General features: G+C 42.6%; 2 protein-coding genes across 4 annotated transcripts in view; one reads left to right on the top strand and one right to left on the bottom strand.

The window, feature by feature from the left end:
- The window catches only part of URB1 (URB1 ribosome biogenesis homolog), a 52,515-nt gene extending 51,853 nt beyond the window's left edge, over window positions 1-662 (top strand). The window contains exon 39 of the mRNA XM_057410159.1: window positions 253-662. Within this exon, the coding sequence (XP_057266142.1) occupies window positions 253-458 (206 nt within the window). The 3' untranslated portion in view covers window positions 459-662. The remainder of the gene's footprint in view (window positions 1-252) is intronic.
- Window positions 663-5,102: 4,440 nt separating this feature from the next.
- On the bottom strand, window positions 5,103-21,147 carry MRAP (melanocortin 2 receptor accessory protein). 3 transcript variants are annotated; one of them, XM_057410160.1, is made up of 3 exons: window positions 20,863-21,140; window positions 15,493-15,592; window positions 5,103-5,991 (listed from the first exon to the last, which is right to left on the bottom strand). In XM_057410160.1, the coding sequence occupies exons 1-3, from the start codon at window positions 20,966-20,968 to the stop codon at window positions 5,841-5,843; spliced, it is 357 nt and encodes a 118-aa protein (XP_057266143.1). In that variant the 5' UTR covers window positions 20,969-21,140; the 3' UTR covers window positions 5,103-5,840. The 3 variants fall into 3 exon arrangements, 2 of the variants coding, with proteins under 2 accessions (XP_057266143.1, XP_057266144.1); XM_057410161.1 differs by lacking the exon at window positions 5,103-5,991 and adding an exon at window positions 9,143-9,476 and having other exon boundaries at window positions 20,863-21,147; XR_008972269.1 differs by lacking the exons at window positions 15,493-15,592; window positions 20,863-21,140 and adding an exon at window positions 7,303-8,811 and having other exon boundaries at window positions 5,859-5,991.
- Between the last annotated feature and the right edge of the window lie 950 nt (window positions 21,148-22,097).

Genomic DNA, 22,097 nt, shown 5'->3' on the forward strand with positions numbered 1-22,097 from the left:
AGGTCAGAAGGTTGTGCTAAAAAAAACCAAACCTGTTTTCTTCCCTTAATGTGAGGAGGAATCATTGGGTTTGCATGGGCAAACACCCCACAGATTTTACATCTAGGGAAAAGAGTTAGGAAACTGTTTTAAAACATAGGTCTGGAGGTAAAATGGTTTGGGTTTGTATTGAGGTAAAATGGTTTGGGTTTGTACTGCACTTGGAAATAGAAGAATGTCTGTGCTGATTGTTCTCTAATTTTTCTTCCACAGCTGTTTGTGTATTCCTGACTTCTGTGTACATTGGGGACATGTGGCTTGGAGCACAGGAGCCAGATATGTTAATAACCCATGTCAAATTGATCTGCAGTAGCACAGATGATAAATTAAATGATGATGACTTGGAAACTCATAAACAAGGAGAAGAAACTATTACGGCTCTTTGCAAAACCCTTTACTTGGCTACATTGAGGCATTAATTCAGTGAAGTGACACTTAATCTTGAATGTTATATGCTCTGTTGTCATTGCTGTGAGCTGGGAAATCCTCCTTAACTGTTCTCCCTACAAATCTAACTTGTCATAAAGATCAATATTTTATTACTATGTGCAGACTCGGAGGAGGAAAATTGTATTCATCATCTGTCAGTGGAACGTTACAGCTGTAATTTTCCTTTTCTTGAACAGTATGGGACACTGAATGTTATTTATATAATTTTTATTACAGGCATTTTTAACTTCATAAAGAACCAAAAAAGACTGCTTAGTGCATTGCCTCTGGACTGTATTTCAGTGCCCATGTAGTCAAAATCCGTCCTGTCTCCAGTATAATACGGGGAAAAAAGGCTGCAGAGCTTCACCACAGTGTGGTGTAACTGCAAAGAATGGGTTGTCAGAGGCTTAGGCATGATGATTCACTGTTCTTGAAGAACCTGGTTTCTTTCAGGATATATATATATATATATATATATATATATATATATATATATATATATATATATATATATATATATATATATATATATATATATATATATATATATATATATATCTAAGCCAGTATGAATAGAAGACTGAAACCTGGAATCATGATGGTCTGGGATTCTCCTTGTTTTTACATTAAATGGCTTTTGAAAGCATTTATATTGGAGCTGGTTGTTTTTATTCTTCTGTGTTTTCTTTTTTATTAGAAAAGTCCTGATCATAGAGTCACAGAATCATAGAATCAGCGAGGTTGGAAAAGACCTTAAAGATCAAGTCCAAGCACTGATGGGACTTGCAGTAAAGGCCTATCTTCTCTCCACTCTGAAAAGAAGAGAGATAGAACTAAAACCTAGGTGACTTGCCACTTATTGATTCTCTGTGAAATCTGATAAAGATTTCTTTAATGGGGCCTGGAGGGCAGTTTAATATCCCGTTCCAGATATGCAGACATGCATGGCCTGAGATGGAGCCTTTGAAATGTAAAACCATAATTTATTAAATTGACTCATGAATGCGTTGTGCCTACATACTTGGTACAGATTCTGTACAGGGAAAAAAGCAGAAATGCACACTCATTGTGATGGTTATTTGATTTTGGTTGGTTGGGGTTTGTTAATAAACAAGTGAGACTCAAATAATGAGGGTTGTTTCTGCACATAAATATTCTTGTCCTAAAGAAGCCATGGTATCTGTATGAAGACTTGATGAAAAAATAGCAAATATTTCTTGAAAATGCTGCAAGCCCATTAGAGGATAAATGCTGTGTCATGTAAAGTCCTCAGCCTCTGATATCAGGAAATCTTCTTTGCAATGAAAAATACCCCAAACCCCTTATTTAATTAAAAATACCAATCAGAATGAAACCAGAGGAGTTCCTCTGGCAAAAGGTGTGTTTCCATCTCACCTAACTGGAAAAAAATACTCATAACACATAGGGGAGGAGTTTTTCAGCTTTCTTGAGGGACTGAGCACATCTACCAGTGATTTATATCATGATTTGCTTGAGAGAATTAAACAAGGTAAGACCATTCAACCAGAGGACAGTAATGCAGAAACGTACTTTCTCTACCCAAATCTGGGGTAGACCACGACTACGTCCAGGGCCCATCTTGCATGTTGGTTTGCGTTCCTTAGAGTAGTGTATCTTAATCCTGCCCAAGTGCACATGAAGTGTTCAAACACAAATTACGATCTTATGGCATAAGTATCCAGAAACGCCCATCAGTGAGTACTTATCTCCCTAGCTTGTAATGTTTTGTTCATATTTCCAGTACTGCTGTTATCAAAATACTCAAGGTTGGAGGAGGGAATTGTTCATACACATTTCTTTCTTTTTAAATGGTAGTTTTGGAAACAAAGAGAAAATGAATTAAAATGAGCTGACAATTTAAAGCTACTAGCCTGTCACGTAAAATACATACAGCTCATATGTGCTTGCCGATAAAGAGACTGTAGCTGTGCATTTGGGAACTTTTAAAAACAAAGCTTGATCTCTCAGCACCTCTGAGCTTCAATATAGTTTAGCAATGTGGCAGTTAAAAGTTTATTATCAAGTCCTCCTAGAAACAATGGCCAAGTATCTTTAAAAGGCATAGATGGTTAGCATGTAAGGATTTGTGTGCCTGAATTACTGCCAACATATTCAAAATGCCTTTGAATAAATCATATATAGATGGAGAGTCATTATTTTAAGAAATTAAGCTTGATGAAAATAAATTGTGGAGAACATTTTGGAATGGAAAACTTGCTCCATATATGTGCCTGTGTTTTAAAACAAGGAGTTTCTACAGTTGAACACAAGTTACTCACTTTGTTGCTGTCGTGATGAGAACTGCGTGGATGAAGCTCCAGAGTGCTCTGCAGCTGGCCCAGCGGTGTGGGCTGCCCTCAGGCAGCATTGCCAGGACAGGCCTTTTAAGCCTTTTACTCAGAATTCACAACCACCCAGAAGGTCATACTGCTTCTGGCATGCCTGTTGTATAGACCCATGTACAGTCTGGGGCAGAGGCTGGGCTCCTCAGGATATGGAATGGATCTTGGTGCTGGGCTGCTGGTGCCGGTGCTCAGGTGAGGGCACTTGACACGTTAGCAGGAGAGGACTTCATGTAGCATGAGTGACTGGGCAAACTGGGGTTTGTGGGGGTAGTGGTTTGGGGTAAACCTCACAGAGGTCAGCTATGGCTTTGAATGAGCAGCATGAGTTGATTCGGGTCACAGTTTATTGGCTGGTGGGTGCAGCATTTCAGTCCTCCACGAATGCTGCAGACCACACAGGGAAGTCCACTTAACAGAGGACTCTGGGGGAAGGGGTAATAAAATGCTCGCTGTGGAGAGCAAAGCACTGGAAGAGCCTTGAGATGGGTACGTATGGAAATGCCACAGAAGAAAATGCATTTGTCTCTCCCCTACTTCCCTAGGTGCTTTAAGTTAGTCTTGCATTCTGCATATGATTTATTACTGTTTATATACTTCATAATATATGCCTTCCATTTGAAGGTAATTCAAAAGGGCGAAAACCCCCAAAGGTCTTTCCAGTTGTTACATACTTTGAATAATGTTCCAGTGCCACTAATGACAGAACACCTGCTGTTACGAATGGGAATATTCACATCTTTCAGAAAACCCTGTGGAATCCATTTTCAGGGAAGAGGTTCTTGAAAAACAGGGTGGTAGGAGGGAGTCTGTCATGAGTCAGGGAGAGGAGGCAGTGCAGAACTGGTGCAGGAGAGATGTTCTGGCTCAGGGCAGACAGACATGGTGGGAATGATTGATGTGCACTTGCTGCATCCTTGAGAAGGAAAATGAGTCTGGGTGGTTGGGTTCTCTTCGGACTGTCTTTGATGATAACGTGTGATTGCAGTGGGGTTAAAGGCAGACCTGACTTGCAGTGGGAGAACTGGTGCCAACAAGGGAGTTGATGCATGTCTCCAGTGAGGGCTAGCGAACGGTATGGGTATCTGAGGGGAGGGGAAGGCTGTTTGGGCCGCCTGAGTTGACCGATGGAAACGTTTGGTTCTCTGATACATCTTCATCCATGTGGTACCTTCAGTTCCTGGAGCCTTTCCTCATTTTCCCCATCCACCCATGACTCAGTCTGACTCAACAGACTTGACACCTTGACAGGTTTCCAAGCCCAACACACCAGTAGTAGTCAGTTTGCTCAAAGAGCAACCTATAGAAGCGTTTATCTCCAAGGTTAAAAATAAGGGAGATTAAAACCCCTCACAACACAGACATATGCCTGGTGGTTTGGTCTGTCTCTTGTATTTAAGTTTTTTTTAACACAGCCCAACTCACCCACTCTCTGGTAACATCACAGCCCACTGTACACAGCATGAGGCTGCTCTGGCAGTGCTTCGCTGTAGGAGTTCTCGCTGCTTGCATGGGGGTACGAAATTTCTAAGCTTCTCCTCAAGTTTCGAATGAATTTTGTGTTGTCCTCAGCCCAGCAGCTGGCTTGGCAGTCGTACACCCATTGCAGCCCTCACTGCCTTCCTCAGCCCGACTCTGCAGTCTCACCTTTGCGCTTACTGGAGCTCTAAGGTTTCCTCACACTCTTGTTGACCTTCTCTTGGTTCTGCCTGTGTTTGGTGGAGCTCCATGGGCAAGGAGAGGTGGAGAGAGCAGAACCCGTCCTCTCCACCTCACCCAAAAGCTGCTGTGACCCTCACAGAGGCCTGTAGCTTCTGTTAAATGATTTGCCAGCCCCAGCTCAAAGCAGGCAACTGGTGCAGAAACACAGTGTTGGTTCTGCGGCTTTGCCAGCTTTGATTTAAATGCTAAACATACATGTGGTACAGTATGTCATCAATCTCCACACACACATCTCTTTCTATAATGCCTGGGTAACTGCTACCATTTCAAGATTGATATTAAGTTTCTTTTCCATCTACCATCTAAAACTGGGAGCAAAAAGGAAATGGTTATTGGTAGCAAAACTGTATTTGCTGGCAGCAGGTAAAGATAATGACTTTATTCAGTAAGACTCAGTGCTGCCATTAGTTTTTTAAAGGCTGTTCTAGGTAAACTGTGTTTTAATAAATTTTAAGTAAGCTTTTTCTTTTTTTTTTAATGGAACACTAAATAAAGTAAATTCCATATCCATGAGGGAACTGCTGAGCTTTAAGACAGTGAAGCAAGTTGTAACCCTTCTAAAAGCAAGGTTTTATTTTGGCTGTTGCACATGACATTGTTGCTTGTTTTTCAGAGGATGAGCAACTGGAGGTGTCACAAAAATGCAGCTGATGAGTGTGACCTGAGGACAGAGCCAGAAACAGATGACTTGTGGTGCTCATGGCGAATACACAATATTGGTTACGCTGCCTGTTCAGTAAGACCAGCAGGATGCTTTCTTTCACAGCAAGGCAACCCAGTGAAAACTGAGGCTGCAGAGATACCCCTGAGGGTAACAGAACTCAGTGTGCATTCAGGTGAGCAAGGCAGAAGTCTTTTACAGGACTTGGGCCATAACTGGAATAGACTTCCTGCTGGAAGAGTAAAGCTGTTTGCAGTCAAATGGGTTTTAATGAGAACCACTCAACCGGCAGCACACCCTTTGCACCACGTCACTGGAGAGGGGTTTGAGTCTGAATCCTTACGCAGAAAAGAGGGAGAAATTTTACAGTTATCATCATGAGGATCTAAAATGTTGATCAGGCAACTCCAGCAGCGTTGCTCAAATATGGCTGTTAGCACTTCCTGTTATGCATCCAGGATTCTTCAGGTTTGTCCTTTGTTGACAGAAATTATTCTTCTCTTCCTGAACTGTTTGAGGTTTGTGGTATCAGTGTTCAATAGGCAGGCACAGCACTGATCCCTCTGCAGGCAGGAGAACTGTCCTGCTGGTTTTGTTTAACCTGTTCCAGTTTTAACTCAGGCTCAGGTCCTTCCATGAATGCCAGTTTCATCTGAAAAGGAGGTACATGTTTGAGAAGCAACCACTTCTGAGTATGGGCCACTGAGATCATCGCAGTGAGTATGTCCACCATTGGAACTGCTTTCTTCTATCTGGTTCCCTACAATCACTTGTCTGTAATGTGTGGAGAAGGGAAAAAAGAAAGTACTGTTATCAGGGACATCTGTTTGGAAGACAAATAGCAGCAGTTTCATAAGCAAGTACAATATCAAAGTCTGTAACAATACAGAAGATGGTTCAAAAACACTGAACCCAACAGGACAGATGCTTTTGGACTTCAGCTCTCTTTATCTACTACAAGAATCATGTTCTTATCTGGAAATAGAGTATGACCAAAAGTGTGTGCTGTGGCTGGTATGTGGTGACTCCCCCTTGCCCCTCAACATAGGACCTTGAGCTTGGTTCTTTAGACGTATTTTTAAAGAGGAAACTGGAAAGTTTGCCATAACTTTCTCTGTACAAGCATGAAGGGAACTGTCAGGGCTGCTCCTGGGAGAGAGAAGAGGGACAAGAGCTTTGTGTGACTGTGAATGGGTGTCACTGGGGGCAAGAATAAGAGGGATGTGTGATATTTGGGAGAGAATCCTTGACTCTGGGGTTGGGAAAAGGCAAGATACATCTCTAAGGGCTGGTGGGGATCTGAGCAAGAAAATGGGACAGACCTAAGAAAGAGTGGGTAGGACTAGGGTAGCAGGAAATTGCCAGTGTACATATAATGGCAATGTAAAGCTTTATAGTTCTGACAGAAGGCAGTGGAGGGGTCAATGAGAGGAGAACAGCAGAGTGCACACTGCCTCCTCCTCCTCCCTGAGCCTTCTTCCCAGCAGCTTCCCAAACCTCACCCTAAAAACATAAGGAGCAGATGCCTCCTGGCCTAGAAGCAGTAAGTTCCATCCAGCATGGCTGAACACAAGATCCCAATTACTACTATATCTGTAGGGCTTCAAAGGCAGGGAGGAAAATTACATTGGGAAGAAAAATGTAACCCAAAAGTGAGAATGAAAATGGAAAACTTTTGCCTGGAGCCATCGCTTCGGAGACAAGAAAGAAGACATCTTTACTAAAAGCCAATGGTTCAGTGGTTAGATAAACATTACAACCAAAATCTAAAACCAAAATAAGATAAAGTAAATGGGATGAAAAAGGAAATAATTATTTTTAATACTCTGGAGAAATATAAACTTTATAGCCTCCAATTTGTATTGATTAATTGCTAACGAAAGCTTAAAGTATCTGTGCCTGACAAGACTAATACAACAGGGATTTTGCTTAGTGGTAAATCGAAAAACCAAAACAAAACCCAAAAGTCTCAGCAACAGGCCCACTGCAGGCAGGCAGATTTGGGTTTTCTCTGCTATGATGCAAGCATGTTAAAGAGTTCTCTCTTCTCTTTGTTTGACAGAAACAAGACAAAAATACTCTTACCAAACAGGATGTTGTCTTTCCAGTCCATTACGCAGCTAAATATATCAGCTAGCTATCCATACTTTAAAATCAGCTAGAGAACTTGCATCCTTGAGGCCTGGAGACTGTCTGAGGAGAACTCTGTCCGGCTCTAGTTAATTGTTAACCATCCCTGGAACAGCAGGGAAGTTTGAGGAGGCTGGAAGAGCCCTGGTGTCCCAGTACTTGCAGACTGAACGGGTCAAACCAGGTCTCTAGAAAGCAGTGCAACTGACCTCAGCCCCAGGCAAAATCATGGAATTAAAGCTAAGATAAGATACAACTGAAAAAGTGTTTCAAAGGACAGAAAAACTCGTTCCAGACAGCGTGGTGTTACAGAAAACCACACTGGTGAAAAATGTCTGATGCCATTTTTTCAGGCGAAGACAATTTGGAGGCTATATGGAGCTATTTAAACTGCAGCAAGGCATTTGACTTAGTATTCCATACTGCCTTCTTTAAAAAGGACTATACACAAGCCCCATTAAACAGGTGTTACATGAATTTGGCTTCTCAAAGAGTAACTGTAGAATGATCTCTGACTGTAGCTGTTTCTAGCAGCACTCCATAAGCACCCACCCCATCCTGTTCAGCTTTTTTATCAGAGATCTGGAAGTAAATGTAAAGTCACTCTGAATTAAACATGCAGATAAAGATACAGTGATATAAGAAGGAGCAAATGGTCATATAGCACAGACTGGACAGCTAGCTATGATGGACCTATTCGAACAATATTAATATATTGAATTTAAAGCCTCAACCCTGGCAAAAATATTTTTCCCTGAGAACTGCAGATTTTTCATAAACTAATCTCCTAAAACCAGTGAATTTTTGGCACACAGAAAAACTTGAGCTATTCAGGAAAAATGTAGAGCTGATATTTTGCGTTTATGGATTCCTGGGGACGGATCTGATCTTTGAAAGCCTGGAGCAGGTGATGCTGTGATTCTAAATTTTCACAGTGTGATAGACAGTGTGGTAAATATCTGTCTCAAAATCACTGTCACTAAAAATCAGTGATCACATTTTGGCCTTCTTCACTAATGAACAACTATAGTATTTTTCTAATGCAAATACACATTTATCCCTAATTTTACTGAAGAAGTTTATCAGTTAAGGTAAGATGCAGTGCCAAGGCATTGTTATTAAACTAGGCAGAGAAATGAGAAACCCTGAACAACTTAAATACCAGAACTTGTTCTATGGAGAGAGCTCTGTGTGAGCTGTACCCAGGCAGAGACATGGGGAGCCTGCATCCCTGCCCGCAGCAGGCAGCACTCTCAAATCTCCAGTGCACGAGTTGTCTGTGGTTTGGTTTATGTCCCTTGAGAGTGAGCTGACATAATCTCAGGAGTGCCTGGACTGGGCATTCTGCACCCTTCGAGAGGAGATAATGTTGGATTTGATAATACAGTTGCTCACAGGACACTATTCAAATGCATGGCGGAAGAGTTCTTTCACTCAATTGACACTCAGTTGTCACTTGTCAGTGTCTGACTGGCCACTATTAGATGGAAGCTTTGTTGTGTCACTTCAAGCTGTGTAACAGTTTTAAAGCGAAAAGCCCCATCATTTCATTTTCCATGAAGAACTAGGGAGAACTTCAGAAAGCAACTGAGAACACCTTAATGCTAACACAGCCAGCCTGCTTCCTGGTACCTGAGCAGTGCAGCCCACTGCACAGTCCACCTGGATGGATGTTTACACCAGACTTGGAGAATGTCTGAGCCACAGAGGGTAAGTTCTGACCTCACATCCATCTCAACTGCAGTCTCACTGCGTGGGATTTCTGGAAGGACGCTGGCTACTGGCAAACAGCCTCTATTCCTGGCTCTGAGTTCATGCAGCGCCTGGTGCTATACAAACCCCAGCTCGTTGTTTTTCACTTGGAGAACAGTTATCTCTGAACAAGCTCAGCAGCACCACACCAAGCGTAATACCAGTCCCAGACCTCTCTCCAGTGGCATGATACCTGCTAAGAGGTGTGGAGTATGCTTCTTTAGATGACGGGAGTGAGAACACTTCCCTGTGAAGACACTGTAATTTGAGCTCTGGTGACCAAAGTCTAGTAACAGGCTTTGACAGCCCCTAGCCAACAGTTTTAACAGCCTCTGCCCCTGTGGGTCTGAAGCTGCTCACATCAAAGTGAGCTGGTTCTGGCAAGAGAAAAAGAGAAAGCTCTCTCATGATGGAGGTCTGAAAGACAGCTGTATCCCTTGAAACCAGAGCTTGGGAATAGCAAGATTTATTATCTGATGTTTGAGATTAAATTCAGAAACTACTGGGTAGAAATCGGGCTAGATCCCCAGGAACACCATATGTGGGAAGCCAGCTGAAAAGACCTGGCAGTCTTAGTTTCTTCTGACACAAGGAATGATGCTGTAATCTATGCAAGGAAGTTATGTAGACCTCAAATGCTGGTCTTGTGAGAGACATGACATTTAAGTACGACTGAGAAACTGGGTTCTTTCTGAGCTCTTACCCAATCTTGGTTATAAAGTTCAAGATACCTGGGTGTGAGAATATGTGATTACCACTAGTGAGAGACAGTAGGTCCAGATCACAGTTGAGTGTATCTTCAGTGAATTTATAGACAGACAGTTTACCTTGATTCCAGGGAACAGTCTACTATGCTAGGAAAGAGAAGGCTGACTAAAGTAAAGAACAGGAGAAGCTGCTTTACAAAAGTAGAAAACAGGATCGTGGTATGCTTAGCCAGAGAAGTACCTCTCATGAGGACCTTCTTACTATAATATGAAAAAGGATTTCCCCTCCCCGAAGACAAGGTAGCATGCCCAAGTAGAACTATGACACATCTTATGGTCATCCAAATATGGTGCCTGAGATTCAATGCCTTTGTGTGCAGGAATAGGTACTTTTTTGATTGTAGTATAGGGTGGTTACATTGAATTCACTAATGAATATTACAGTCTTGAAGGTAAGCTAAAGAAAGAAAAACCAGCCACAACCTCTAAGAACTACCTGCCCTCATGTGAGATCTAGGATATTGCTACAGATTTTTTTCTGTCCTAGGGACCAAAACCCCTGAGCTGTCAAATATCCAAAATAGTTCCCCAGTTCCAGGAATGAAGCAACTGTTGCAATTGACCTGGACAGGGAAAAAAAATTGGAAAGAGCACACAGACATTGTACATTCTGTCCACCACATCAGTGGTTATCTGTCTGTCCATGAAGGAAATGCTCACCTGCAAACTGAGAAAGAAGTTGGCTGTAGAGCAAGTGTTTTCAAGCCAAGTCTCACATCTCTGTTTGGCAAGCTGCATCTTCAGACGAAGAAATGTTGGGTAGAAGTTGGTGGTAGCCAAAGGAAAAAAATACATAAACGCTGAATGGTGTTTCTTATTGCCAGAAATCTGTCTGAAGCCAGCAAGGCTCATGTCAGAGTCCCTTGACTGAGCCTCTCTGAGGCTACTATGGCAGCAAGAAACGTGGACAAGGGATGAGACATGCAGATCTTCCAACTCTCTGGGTACCCTGTTTTTTTGCCCTGCATTACATGGTCTGGAAGGAAAGCGATAGCCAGAAGATTCTGGATGTCCACAGTGGCCTCAGTCACGGCTGTCAGGAATGCACAGCCGCCAGTGAAATGCATGGGAAACCGGTGTCCCCTCTTGAAAGGTCCAGGAAGGAACTTCCCCTGCCCCCTTCCACTGCATGAAGTTCCAGCCTTGGTTGGGAACTGTCTCAAGCCACTAACCCTTATTCTTCTGTATCGGTTTGGATGGTAGGAAACGTAGCTGAAACAAATGTTAATACTGGCTCTGACTATAGCAGTGTGGGAACCAACTGCCTTGGCATGCATTTGAAACAGTTGGTCCCATGCCCCAAACCTTTTTTCTTCATTTATTTCTGTAGGGATAGTGCAGTGTGACAAAAGGGACTGGGACATGTACTCTTTGCTACATACAGCTCTCTTGCAAGCATCAATCCTCTCCCCTTGCCTGAACTCACTCTGACTTGGCACCAAATTGCTTTCTATTGCAGAGAAGAATGTGGTGCAATCGGATCATGGATTCAGGTCTGGAATTTCTCAGTGTCTAAGGATTATGCTGTGGCATAAGCAGATCTAGTGTTGATATGCCTTTCAGAAGATCCTTTGGCACTGACTTCTGTGTGGAGATGCGGGTAAAAATCAGCAGACCATATTGTGGTATCTGGCATACCCTGGCCAGAATAGTAAGACTTTGGCATACAGAGTGGTGGAAGCAATACAACTACTGCTCATTATACAAGGCCAAAACATAACCTTCAGGGACCCACAGAGATCCAGCTGACAATAAAGACAGCTGACAGGCGGCAGTGGGGGTTTGCTCAACACCAAACTGAAGCAAGAAGGTACGCTCTTATGAACTGCCAGACTTGAAAGCAGGCTTGTTTCCCCAGGCAGTTGAGCAAGCTGGAAGAGTACACGCTGCCCCATATGTCCCTGGGCTTGACAGAGAGATGGATGAGCACAGGAACAGTGAAGGTAAAAGTTCTCCAGCCTTGACCAGTGACGTGAATGTGCATTTGTTGGGTGAATGTATCACAATTATCACAGGAGACAGATTTCAGTGCAGAAATTAGATGATTGTCATGCCAAGGGTAATGGATGGATTGCATAACAAAGATGACAACAGGGGAGGATGGTGGAAGTTAATGGGAAGAACTTCTTTCAGGCACCCCACTTCATTTCATTGCGGGAATCGGAAGAAGTGGAATTGGAGTGGGGGTTAAACACCACATGGAACTCCATCAAGGGCAAGTTTGGGGGTGTTTGAATATTCTCCCCAGTCCTAAAATTGTTTTCTTGAAGCATGTTTCAAGATTACAAAAAATGATAAGATGGGATTACTTCAAAGCCTCAGCAAATTCCATCCAACACTGCCTTCCAGTAATGATTCCTGAGCTCTCCACAAAATATCCCTAGACTTGCTTTGCTTATAACAGCTCTTTCGATGGGCAAAACTGAACATACATACTAGGGATAAATATGGATATTTTAAATCCAAGTATTTCACTCAGTAACATGATGCAGAAGTGAAATTAAAACCAAACCAAACCAAAAAACCCCCCAAACCTAACAACTTTTGTTTAAGTCTTCCAAGCACTCTGAGATTTCCATGTATACAGACTTCTGCCATTTTTTTTTTAGGAACAGTAAATTAATGGGAACATGCCTCTGTTACTCTGTAATTTTATGTCCATTTCCATCTATTTCTTGTATTGTTAGCTTGCCTCCTGCTTCGTGGTTTATTTGGCAAGTTGCCTTTTTATTGTTGTTGTTACCTTTTGTGAGCATGCCAGAGGCCTTAGGGTGCCAATAAATTCGAATATTAGTGCTCCTTTTTACTGCCATATTATACCCATTTCCCTCTGCTTGCTGGTGACCTAATCTTGAACCTCTGCCTAATCTGCTGAGCTGAATTTTCTGCTCAGCATCCTTGTTTGCAGTAAATGTGCTTGCCAGAAAAACCAGCAGCAAACAAAGTAAACCAAATGTAAAAAGCTGCAAACAGAAACCTGTCCTTGGCAAAGTTCAAAATCACAGGCAGTGCTAGAACTACATTCCCATTCAACAGGTGGGTGCTGCACATCAGTGGGCGCTGCATCTCCACCAGGCACATCTGCTGCTGCTACCTTCATAGGACAGGGTCTGCAATCTTTTAGGAGACTAGGGATGTGCCTGGCAACAGTGAGGTATTTATGCAGCCTCTGTTTTCACTAAGGGAGGTTTCAGATGGAAACTAGAACAGATTGGCTAGTCTGTCGATAAGAACTGAAAATGAGCTAGCAATAGGTGCTTGCAGCCCAGAAAGCCAACCATATATCCTGAGCTGCACCAAAAGAAGCGTGACCAGCAGGTCGAAGGAGGTGATCCTGCCCCTCTACTCTGCTCTCATGAGACCTCACTTGGAGTACTGTGTGCAGTTCTGGTGTCCCCAACATAAGAGGGACACGGACCTGCTCAAGTGAGTCCAGAGGACCATGAAGATGCTCTGAGGGCTGGAGCACCTCTCCTGTGAAGACAGGGTGAGAGAGCTTGTTCAGCCTGGAGAAGAGAAGGCTCCACAGAGACCTTATAGCAGCCTCCCAGTACATAAAGGGAGCCTACAGGGAGGCTGGAGAGGGACTTTTTAGAAGGGTATGTAGTGACAGGACAAAGGGTAACAGTTTCATACTGAAAGAGGGTAGATTTAGGTTAGACATTAGGAAGAAATTCTTCACTGTGGGGGTGGTGAGACAATGGAACAGGCTGCCCAGAGAATCTGTGGCTGCCCCATCCCTAGCAGTATTGAAGGCCAGGCTGGATGGGACTTTGAGCAACCTGGTTTAGTGGAAGACATTCCTGTGCATTAGCAGGGGGCTGGAACTAGATGATCTTTAATGTTCATTCCAATTCAAACTATTCTATGATTTTACCTGCCACTGGAGGATATTTCCCTGTTTCATCAAGCCCAGCTATTAAAACAGTCTGGATGATACAAACACGGGGCTCTGGGACCTCTGTCTGCAGAGCTAGATATGCTGCTCACATGCTGAGCCTGAAGATGCTTTTCTGGGCTACTTGCTAGCCCAGACCCAGTTCTGTCTCCCTGCTGCTGAACAGCCCTCTACGGAAATCCAAATGAAGGTACTCAGATGAGAGTGACAAAATCACACCTGCAAACTTTAATCACAAATGAACTGGACTGAGGGTAATTCCAGAAGATTCTCTCCCAACAGAAACCCCAGTATGACCGTGTTTTCTCACTCCTAAGCTGACTGGTACTGTGAATGCTACACATCCATGGCTGGCAGGTGTTTCAAGTCATTTCACAACTACACTTCCAAAGGGTTAATACTCTCTCTGTACTTGTAGTTTTACCATGGGCTTACTTTGCTGAAGGACAGACGTTCAGATACGGGGCATCTTTGGGAAGGAAGGTATTGTCATACTCCTGCCAGGATTTGCAAAACAAAACACCAAAAGGAAAATTCAGATCTTCAGATCTTCAGCCAATTATAAATCAGTAATTTTACTGAGTTATTTTATCCTACGAGAGCTAGAAAGTGTTTAAGGACTGAGTCACACACTTATTTTAGGCAAGAAAGAAGCGTGCCTAACCTTCTGCATAACAGACCAGAGAATGACAGACCATACAGTACATCCTTACAGTAATTTTTGGATGAATGCAAATACATGTTCTCCAGCTGTTCAGTCATCAAGTAAAAAGAAGAATTAATCACAACCCATTTAATATTCTACTCTAAGTTGTTCAAGTGAGTCATTACCCTCACATAAAATATGTGGTACATCAGAGTTTGTGCAGAGTCACCTTCCAGCCATGACAGTTATCAAGGGGCTCTTGAATTGGACACTAGTGTTCTGAAAATGAAGACAGTTCACAAGGAGCATCTTGGAGCCACTGCTCCTTAAGAAACTACTTGAGTTCATTTCTCTCACTGTAGGATGTGTTTCTGGAACTCTTCAGTTTTCTGATTCTTCCCAGCTTCTTTAAAACCTCTTTTAAAGAGCGCATTCTAACATAAGCACAGCATTCCTGGGACAATTTAAGTAACAGTGTGCATGCTATTATCTTCCTGATCACAGTAATAAATTTTCTCTTCATTTGCTCAAGGCTTAGAGAATTGCTTTGGGAGCTTGTGTTCACCCGCTTTACCAGTAGTACCAGATGTACCCCTCCATGGCAGGGAAGTTAGAACTAGATGATATTTAAGGTCCCTTCGAACCCAAACCATTCTGTCATTCTATTATTCCTTCTCAGGTGTGGTTTACAGGAGTTACTTTCCCATTCCATGTGTAAAACAGACACTTACTTACATAGTATGTGATCATGACAGCTGGCATAAGTAAAATGCATGTTGTTTGCCAGTGTACCAAACAGTTCAGACTGCTCTGCCTATCCTCGTGGTTTACTATTCCCCCATGTTTCTGTCACCTGCAAACCTCATCAGTTGTGTATTTATTTTTACCCAAGTGACTAATAACAAACACTGAATAGCTGTGGGTTGAGAGACACTTAAACAAGAACATGAAAAGTGCCATCTCTAGGTGCAATTATAAATGTGGTATGTGATTGCTGGATCACTTGAAGCACTGAATGAATGTTTCATGCAGCTTATCTTAGCACACTGATCTATACTTACTTTATCTCTGGTTGTACTTACTTTACTGAAGTTGATCCAGAGCGGGACATACACAGTAAAATAAGGAAAAGAAACGTCACAAACGCAGCAAGCCCAACCCAGAAGGCTATGACAATAGAATCTGTGGACACAACACAGTAATTCTGTCACTGGTACCATAGCAAATATAAAACACAGCAATATCATTTATGACCTCTAAGAAAGGTGTGTCATTTAATTAATTCCATTTCATGAAACCTTTTAGAGAGAGGAATCTGAGTGCCAAGTTGTTAGAAGTCTTGAGAGTCTCCTAGCAGTTTACTGTAACAGTGCATGGCCAGAGCTGGGGGAGAGGTTGGTGTGATGGTGACTAGAATAGTGAACATATTTAAACGGTAATACTGAGCACCTGGCATGGTTTTCAGTTTCATCTCTTTGCAAGTAATATGTACAGTTCCTTTTGCAAAATCACAGCGCAGTAAGCATTGTGGTACTCAAGACTGAGCCGTCACTGATCAGTGCATAGCCAAATCCTGCTCTTAGATGAAAAAGTACAACCCATGATCTTTAAGATGATGCTTTTAGGGAGGGAATTCTAACCCTGAAAACCAAGAGAAATACCAAGGAAAGCTTGTCGAAGAGTGTCCATGACCCTCATGGCACATCAGGCCAGTAGAAGAGAATAAACCTTCCCCTGTTCAGCTGCAATACTTCCGTAATGATCATAAAATAGTTAAAAATGCAGTCTGCTTTATCAGGACTAAGTGATTTCTTTAAGGAACAAGTATGTGGATTCCTAGCACCCAAGTATGTGTTCACTATACTTTAACCATAGTTTAACCCAGCCTAAGACCCTGCCACTGCTATTACCCCTAATTCAGATGAAGAGTTTTGTTATTTTTATTAATAAAAGCAAACACAGATTATCTGATCACTGATCTGGGTGACCAGTGCTAATGGGAGTATGAAATGGTTGAGGAAGAAAAGGGAGTTACTCTTTCATGAATGAAGGCTAGGGTGCTGTGCAAATTACTGCCTCGGTTACAGGCTTGCTGTTGGATGGGATGAATTGATTCCTGCCTCAGTAGCACATTTGGTCACTGTTTCAACAATTCTCCTTCCTGGGATCAGTGTGGTGGTGGCGACTGTCCAAGTTAAAGCCTTGAAAAGACTGGGTGTTCTGCAGGGCACAAGTCAAGAAATGCCCTGAATTCATAACCAGCTACTCACTTAGACTGAGGTGAAAAAGAAGGGTCACTGACTCCAGAGACAAATATTGACCAAGATAAAATAAATCTTCTAACTGAAAGGACAGAAAACACTGTGTTCTTTGAATCAGGTCCAATATGTTTGATTAGGTGTTTCTTTGTGAAGAAGTTCAGAACGTGTTGTCATCAGAACCACAAATAGATTAGGAGGAATTATTCCAGCTCCGTTTAAACCTAAAACTAGAGCTGGCCCAGCTGGAATCTTATTATAAAGTGAGTTTTGGTTGGGCTACTGAGAAATGAGAATGTGGAGGATTTGCTTATTTTATTCTTCCTCTGTTAAAAAAGTTTTACTGAGCTTTAACTCAGAGAATGGTAAATTAGGAGGTGAGAGAGCAAACGTGTCCCTGCCTGTAGAAGCTGTTTGGAACTAGATGATCTTTAAGTTCCCTTCCAACCAAAACCATTCTGTGATTCTATTGATTATATATATTCTGACCTGCTCTTCCCAAACACATTATGGGGAAAAGTGATGAGATGCTACTGGCCCACCCACACTGCTCAAGGGAAAATTAGGGGACAAGATCATGGTCCATGGGTATTTTGAAAAGCTCGAAGTTTTGAACTGTTCAAAGTCATCAGAACAGGAAAGAATACTCTGAATTTATAGAATTCCCTATCAATCAGAGCTATTTTGGTTGCATCTTTTAAAAGCAGCATTAATACGATCATGGAATTCACTAAAGCTAAACAAATTTGTTCCGGGTCTCAGGGGGAGTTTGGACTCTTGAGGGATAAACAGAAACTTCCTGTTTTCAAAGTCGTGCAATTTGATTTTTTTTTAAAACTGGAATAACCTATTTTAACAATCTATAAAAAGCTTTTCTATTGCTAAACTTTACAGTCACCTTTAGCGTGTGTGCATATGTTTTTAAATAGCCTATTAGTTCACGGGCCAATTTAGCATTTTATTATTTTTATACAAAATGGAGAGAGCTGCATAACACTATTAATAGGAAGCAAGACCATGACTTTATGGTTGGATTTAGATTCCTTTTCATGAGACATACAGAGTCTCACAATGCTTCAGGGTCAGCCCATTTTGGAGGAAAGAAAGTGCAGAGCTTCAGGTCTCCGGTTTTACATTAAATGAAAGAACCAAAACAGGCAAAACTGAATTAGGGAGCTATAATCCCATCCCAGGGGTCATGACGACAGTATAATTCATTTGGGCTGATTCAGCAATGCACCTAAACAAACATCCAGGTCCCACTGCAGTCAGTCAGCAGACGCCCTCTGGAACATCAACACAGCAGTTATTGTGATCCCAGAGGTTATCCTATATTTTGATAAACTTGGAACGTTTTTGTCTATCTGAGGGAAAATTATCACATTTCATCTTCAGCGCAAAGGGCAAAGACTTGCTGAACTTATTTCTTCTACACACTTCCAAGCACATGAAGACATTAATCCTAACAGTGGCTTTTGAAGTTATAAGAATGTAAATACTACTACAAAGACAGGAAAATCTACAAAGTATAGTCATTGCTTGGCTAGTGCTTTTACTCAAAACAGGGAAAGAACTATCCAACTATGGAATCGTTTCCCTTGGTGTTTTCTTTATAACTTGTAACTGTTCTTCCACTGGTGTTTGGAGAAGGAAGAATAAAAGCACCAAGGTGATGCTATCTCCATTCCTCTTAGACTGCTGACATGAAAAATATTTATAGGAAGAAAAAGAAATAAAAAGAAGTTTCACTTCCCTGGCTATCAGAAAAAAAAATCCCCAACATTTTTAGTTTAGTTTAGTAAGTGGTATAGGCAATGTGGGCTCTTTAAAAGGCACAAATAATGGAGGAGCACTCCATTTTGACAAGCTGCCTAGAAATAAACAGATTCCCCAGGGAACTAAAATTGCCTTAATATTAACCTGCTGAGGGGGAAAAAAAGTACATCCCAAACCCTACGCTTGTATCTTTCTTCTTTGTCTGGAAGCTGGGCACAGAAATCTGTTTTCCCTGCAGCGTTGTTTCCCAAAGCTGAGCTCAAAAGTGATTTTCTTTGGTGTCCAATAGGGCATGATCTCACCCGGCAGCCTTTTTGTCAGTAAAGGTCTTCACTCACAATGTTCTTCCTCTATCATCTACTCACCAGCTGTAGGAATTTGCATATATTTTCTATTTTTGAGATCTCCACTCCTAACTAGATTATGTTTGAGTTAGTTTAGGAGCAGATGAGACGCATAAACACAAAGTATGATTGCATAAATCATCTCCTTAGGATACAAAAGGACCTGAAAGGTGGCAGACTTCCTCACTTCTTTAGGGAAAGAGAACAAATTAAAAAATTATGAATCTATAAGATATAGGTTTACTCTGCTTTTTTAATTGAAATAAGGCTTACAAGGTCACTCATAAGCACTCACACAGTGTGTGGTAATTTCCATCATGAAACTATCAACAAGTTTAAATTTAATAGAGGGTGAGCATCTTCTCTCAGAAGCACAGCTTCTATGAGTTTCAAGACAACAGGCAGAAGGGTAAAAAGAAATATCCTACAAATTGCCAAAGAGGGAAATGCTGTAACACAAACTCCACCTCTTGTTATGTGTCAGGCAACCCAAATGTTAGAAAGAAATTATTAATGAGAAAAAGAGGTAAGATTCCTCATTTTTGTTGGTCTGGTTTGGTTTGTTTTTGCTAAGCCACCCACACGCTGGGGACTTACAGCTAACTTCACTCAGCAGTTTGGGTTTTCCCTGCTGGAATTCAGGGGTAATAATCTACCCTAACTTTAAAATTAAGCTAATTAGAAAAGCTGCTCATAACCTGCCTGATCCCAGCAGCACCAAATGTTGCTTTATGGTATGGTGGAGCAAGATTTGGAAGGATGTGGGTATTTACACCACGTTCTTTAAGGCATGGTGCTTTTAACCCCAGGCTTATCTGAGTGGACAGAAAAGCTTTTCTAGAGGCAGAGTACAGTAAGAGTTTCTACTCGCTTTTCTTATTCTTGCTTTCAAAAGGCAAACAAAGGACACAGAGCTCTGAGCATTGTCCAGTTGAATCTTTACTATTAGAAAGACAGTTACATGTACTGCTAATTAGAGACACAAAAATATTCTGAAACACTATCATGCTTTTTTCACAGACCAGACCTCTATAATAACCTTGGGGAAATTTTAGTGTCTGAAATTTTAGTGTCTGAAACCATATGTGAACAGTCATACTTGTCTTCAGTAAACTAAATAGCAACCAGTAAAGCTTTGTCACAAGGATACAATCACAGGTAGAGACATGGCAGAAATTGAGGGAGAATGCTGCCTATAGCCTAAGTGACTCAAACATGCCCACCCGCTCTCCCCTGATCTTCGTCAATCCATCCAGCTATACTCGGTTAAGTTAATCCCTCATGACTTAGGCTTTCACTTTATCTTATCAGAAATAAAAAATGCAGCTACATTAGGAAAAAAAAAATTAGTTGCCACTTTAAATAACCATAAAAAGACACTGCTATCTCATTGTGCAAAAACAAGGGTGAAACAAATTAACTGTTGCAGGGTGAATTCAGTGAATGCTATTTCATAATATATATACTTTGAAAATTAACTTCTAAACCAAGCAGAATCAGCTTCCACAGCAATAAAGTATTTTGACAAATATGTATATTACTTTATCTTACAGTTCAATATCACTAAATCACAGGAGGAAAGGTAACAGAATGTGTTTTCAGCTTGTTATTCCTGGCTAATGGAAACATATACTTCTTCTTTTATTAAGGTTTTGGACACTTATCAGTTGTAACGTAAGCTTCACGTCCCAAGATGAAAACTCGACAGTCTTCTAGAAAACTGCTCATTTAGCCAACCTGACAGCAGCATACAGGTAACTAGCACCCAAACCTACAGGTTTGAAAGTCATTCAGTTTCCACTTAGCAAACGGCTCAGAAAAAAATCTGTCCTTCTAAGTAAATCAGGAGTCCTATGGTTTTAAATACTGTAAGATAAAGCAAAGAGTTTCAGTATTAGTAATAACTACTATTAGAGCACAGTCAGTTTGGAAGGCAGGCACTCATCCACACAAACCACGCACATGTAACCCAGCATGGGCTCTACTGCAAGAAAAACAAAAAATAAAGTCAGTGAGACAAGCAGTGCAACATTCTTCCTGTCTAGATGAGCACCTACTGCTCTCCAATACTTACATTTATTAACCTTCAACTTGCTTCCATCTACTGGAATTGGATCGATATAATCCCAGTAATATTCATATGACCAGAAATACTCAGAGGAGTTTGTTCTGTTAGCCATTTCAGTAGTGCATTTTAAACCAGCTCAGAACTCCAACCAAATACTTTTTTTTCATTGTACTTCAGCGCCCTCAGAAAGGGATTGCATAACTGATGCCTATGTAAATCACTGTGGGGTCCCGCAGCTCAAGGACTGCCTTGGTACTGAAAACCATCTAGCAGCAATGAATACTGATGTCTGACGGACACAACACAGCAGTGACTCTCGCTTCCTGGCTGGCAATCACGTTATCCTCTACATATTTTAACCCGAGATGGCTGTCAAGTCACTTAAGAATGGGGTGGACAAGTGCCAGCTGGGTCACGTCTCCTCCCCTCTCAGAAACTTGTGGCCACGCAGCGCTCTGGAGCTGCTGCACTCAGACAGGCTAAAAAACATTTCTGGATCTCTCCTGATATAAAGGGGTAGGCAAAACCCGATGAAACGCTTCAAAAATGAATGATGTATTGGAACAACCACGTAGTTTGCTTTGCTACTTCTCCACTCCCTCCACCCCGCAGGCCATGGAGGGCACGGCAGGCTCCCTACCACCGCTAAGGCAGACCAGTGGGAGGTGTTCGGCCCACGGCAACTTTGTGCCTCGGCAACACCGCAAACGGGCTTCATCCATCCTCACAGAACCGCCTGTGCTAAACGCAAAACCGCCCCTCAGCCTGCTGCTGGCCGCACCACTAAGGCCCCTTTGGCTGTGCTGCAGCTGCGGAGGTCAGGGCTGCTCACGGGCCGGGCCTCTGGACGGGCAAGCAGCCCTCCCGGGGCGCCTCCAGGGCACGGTACGCAGCGGGACACCACTCCGAACCGGGAGCAAGGCATACGCACACCGCGCGGCAGGCGCCAGGCCGCTTAGAGGCAGCCTGGAAAGCGCCGATCCGCGTCCGTCCCGTGCGCCCAGCCGCGGCACATCCCAGCGTACACAGCCGAGGCCGACCCCCGGCTCCCTCCCCGCCCCACTCCGCCACCACCCCCGGGGCGCGCCCACAAGGGGCCTGGCCACAAGGTTTTTTCCCGCCCGGGCGCGCTCGCGGGAAAGCGTCACTGCCGCTTCCGGCGCGGGCTGTTTGAAGGCTATGGCGGGCAGGCCCTGCTCGCTGCCGGGCGTTGTGGCGGAGCTGGACTCCTCCCTGTCGTT

This window comes from Pezoporus wallicus, unplaced genomic scaffold (assembly GCF_028554395.1).
Source record: "Pezoporus wallicus isolate ANWC-B61680 ecotype Strahan unplaced genomic scaffold, APGP_CSIRO_Pwel_v1 contig_7011, whole genome shotgun sequence".
Classification (NCBI taxonomy): domain Eukaryota; kingdom Metazoa; phylum Chordata; class Aves; order Psittaciformes; family Psittacidae; genus Pezoporus; species Pezoporus wallicus.

Excerpts from the sequence above, each read along its gene's own strand:
- MRAP (XM_057410160.1), bottom strand. The coding sequence starts at position 20,968 with ATGGCTAACAGAACAAACTCCTCTGAGTATTTCTGGTCATATGAATAT. Across the intron at positions 15,593-20,862 it reads CAAGTTGAAGGTTAATAAAT|ATTCTATTGTCATAGCCTTC; the intron begins GTAAGTATTGGA and ends TTGTGTCCACAG. Across the intron at positions 5,992-15,492 it reads TCTGGATCAACTTCAGTAAA|ACAAGTGATTGTAGGGAACC; the intron begins GTAAGTACAACC and ends CACACATTACAG.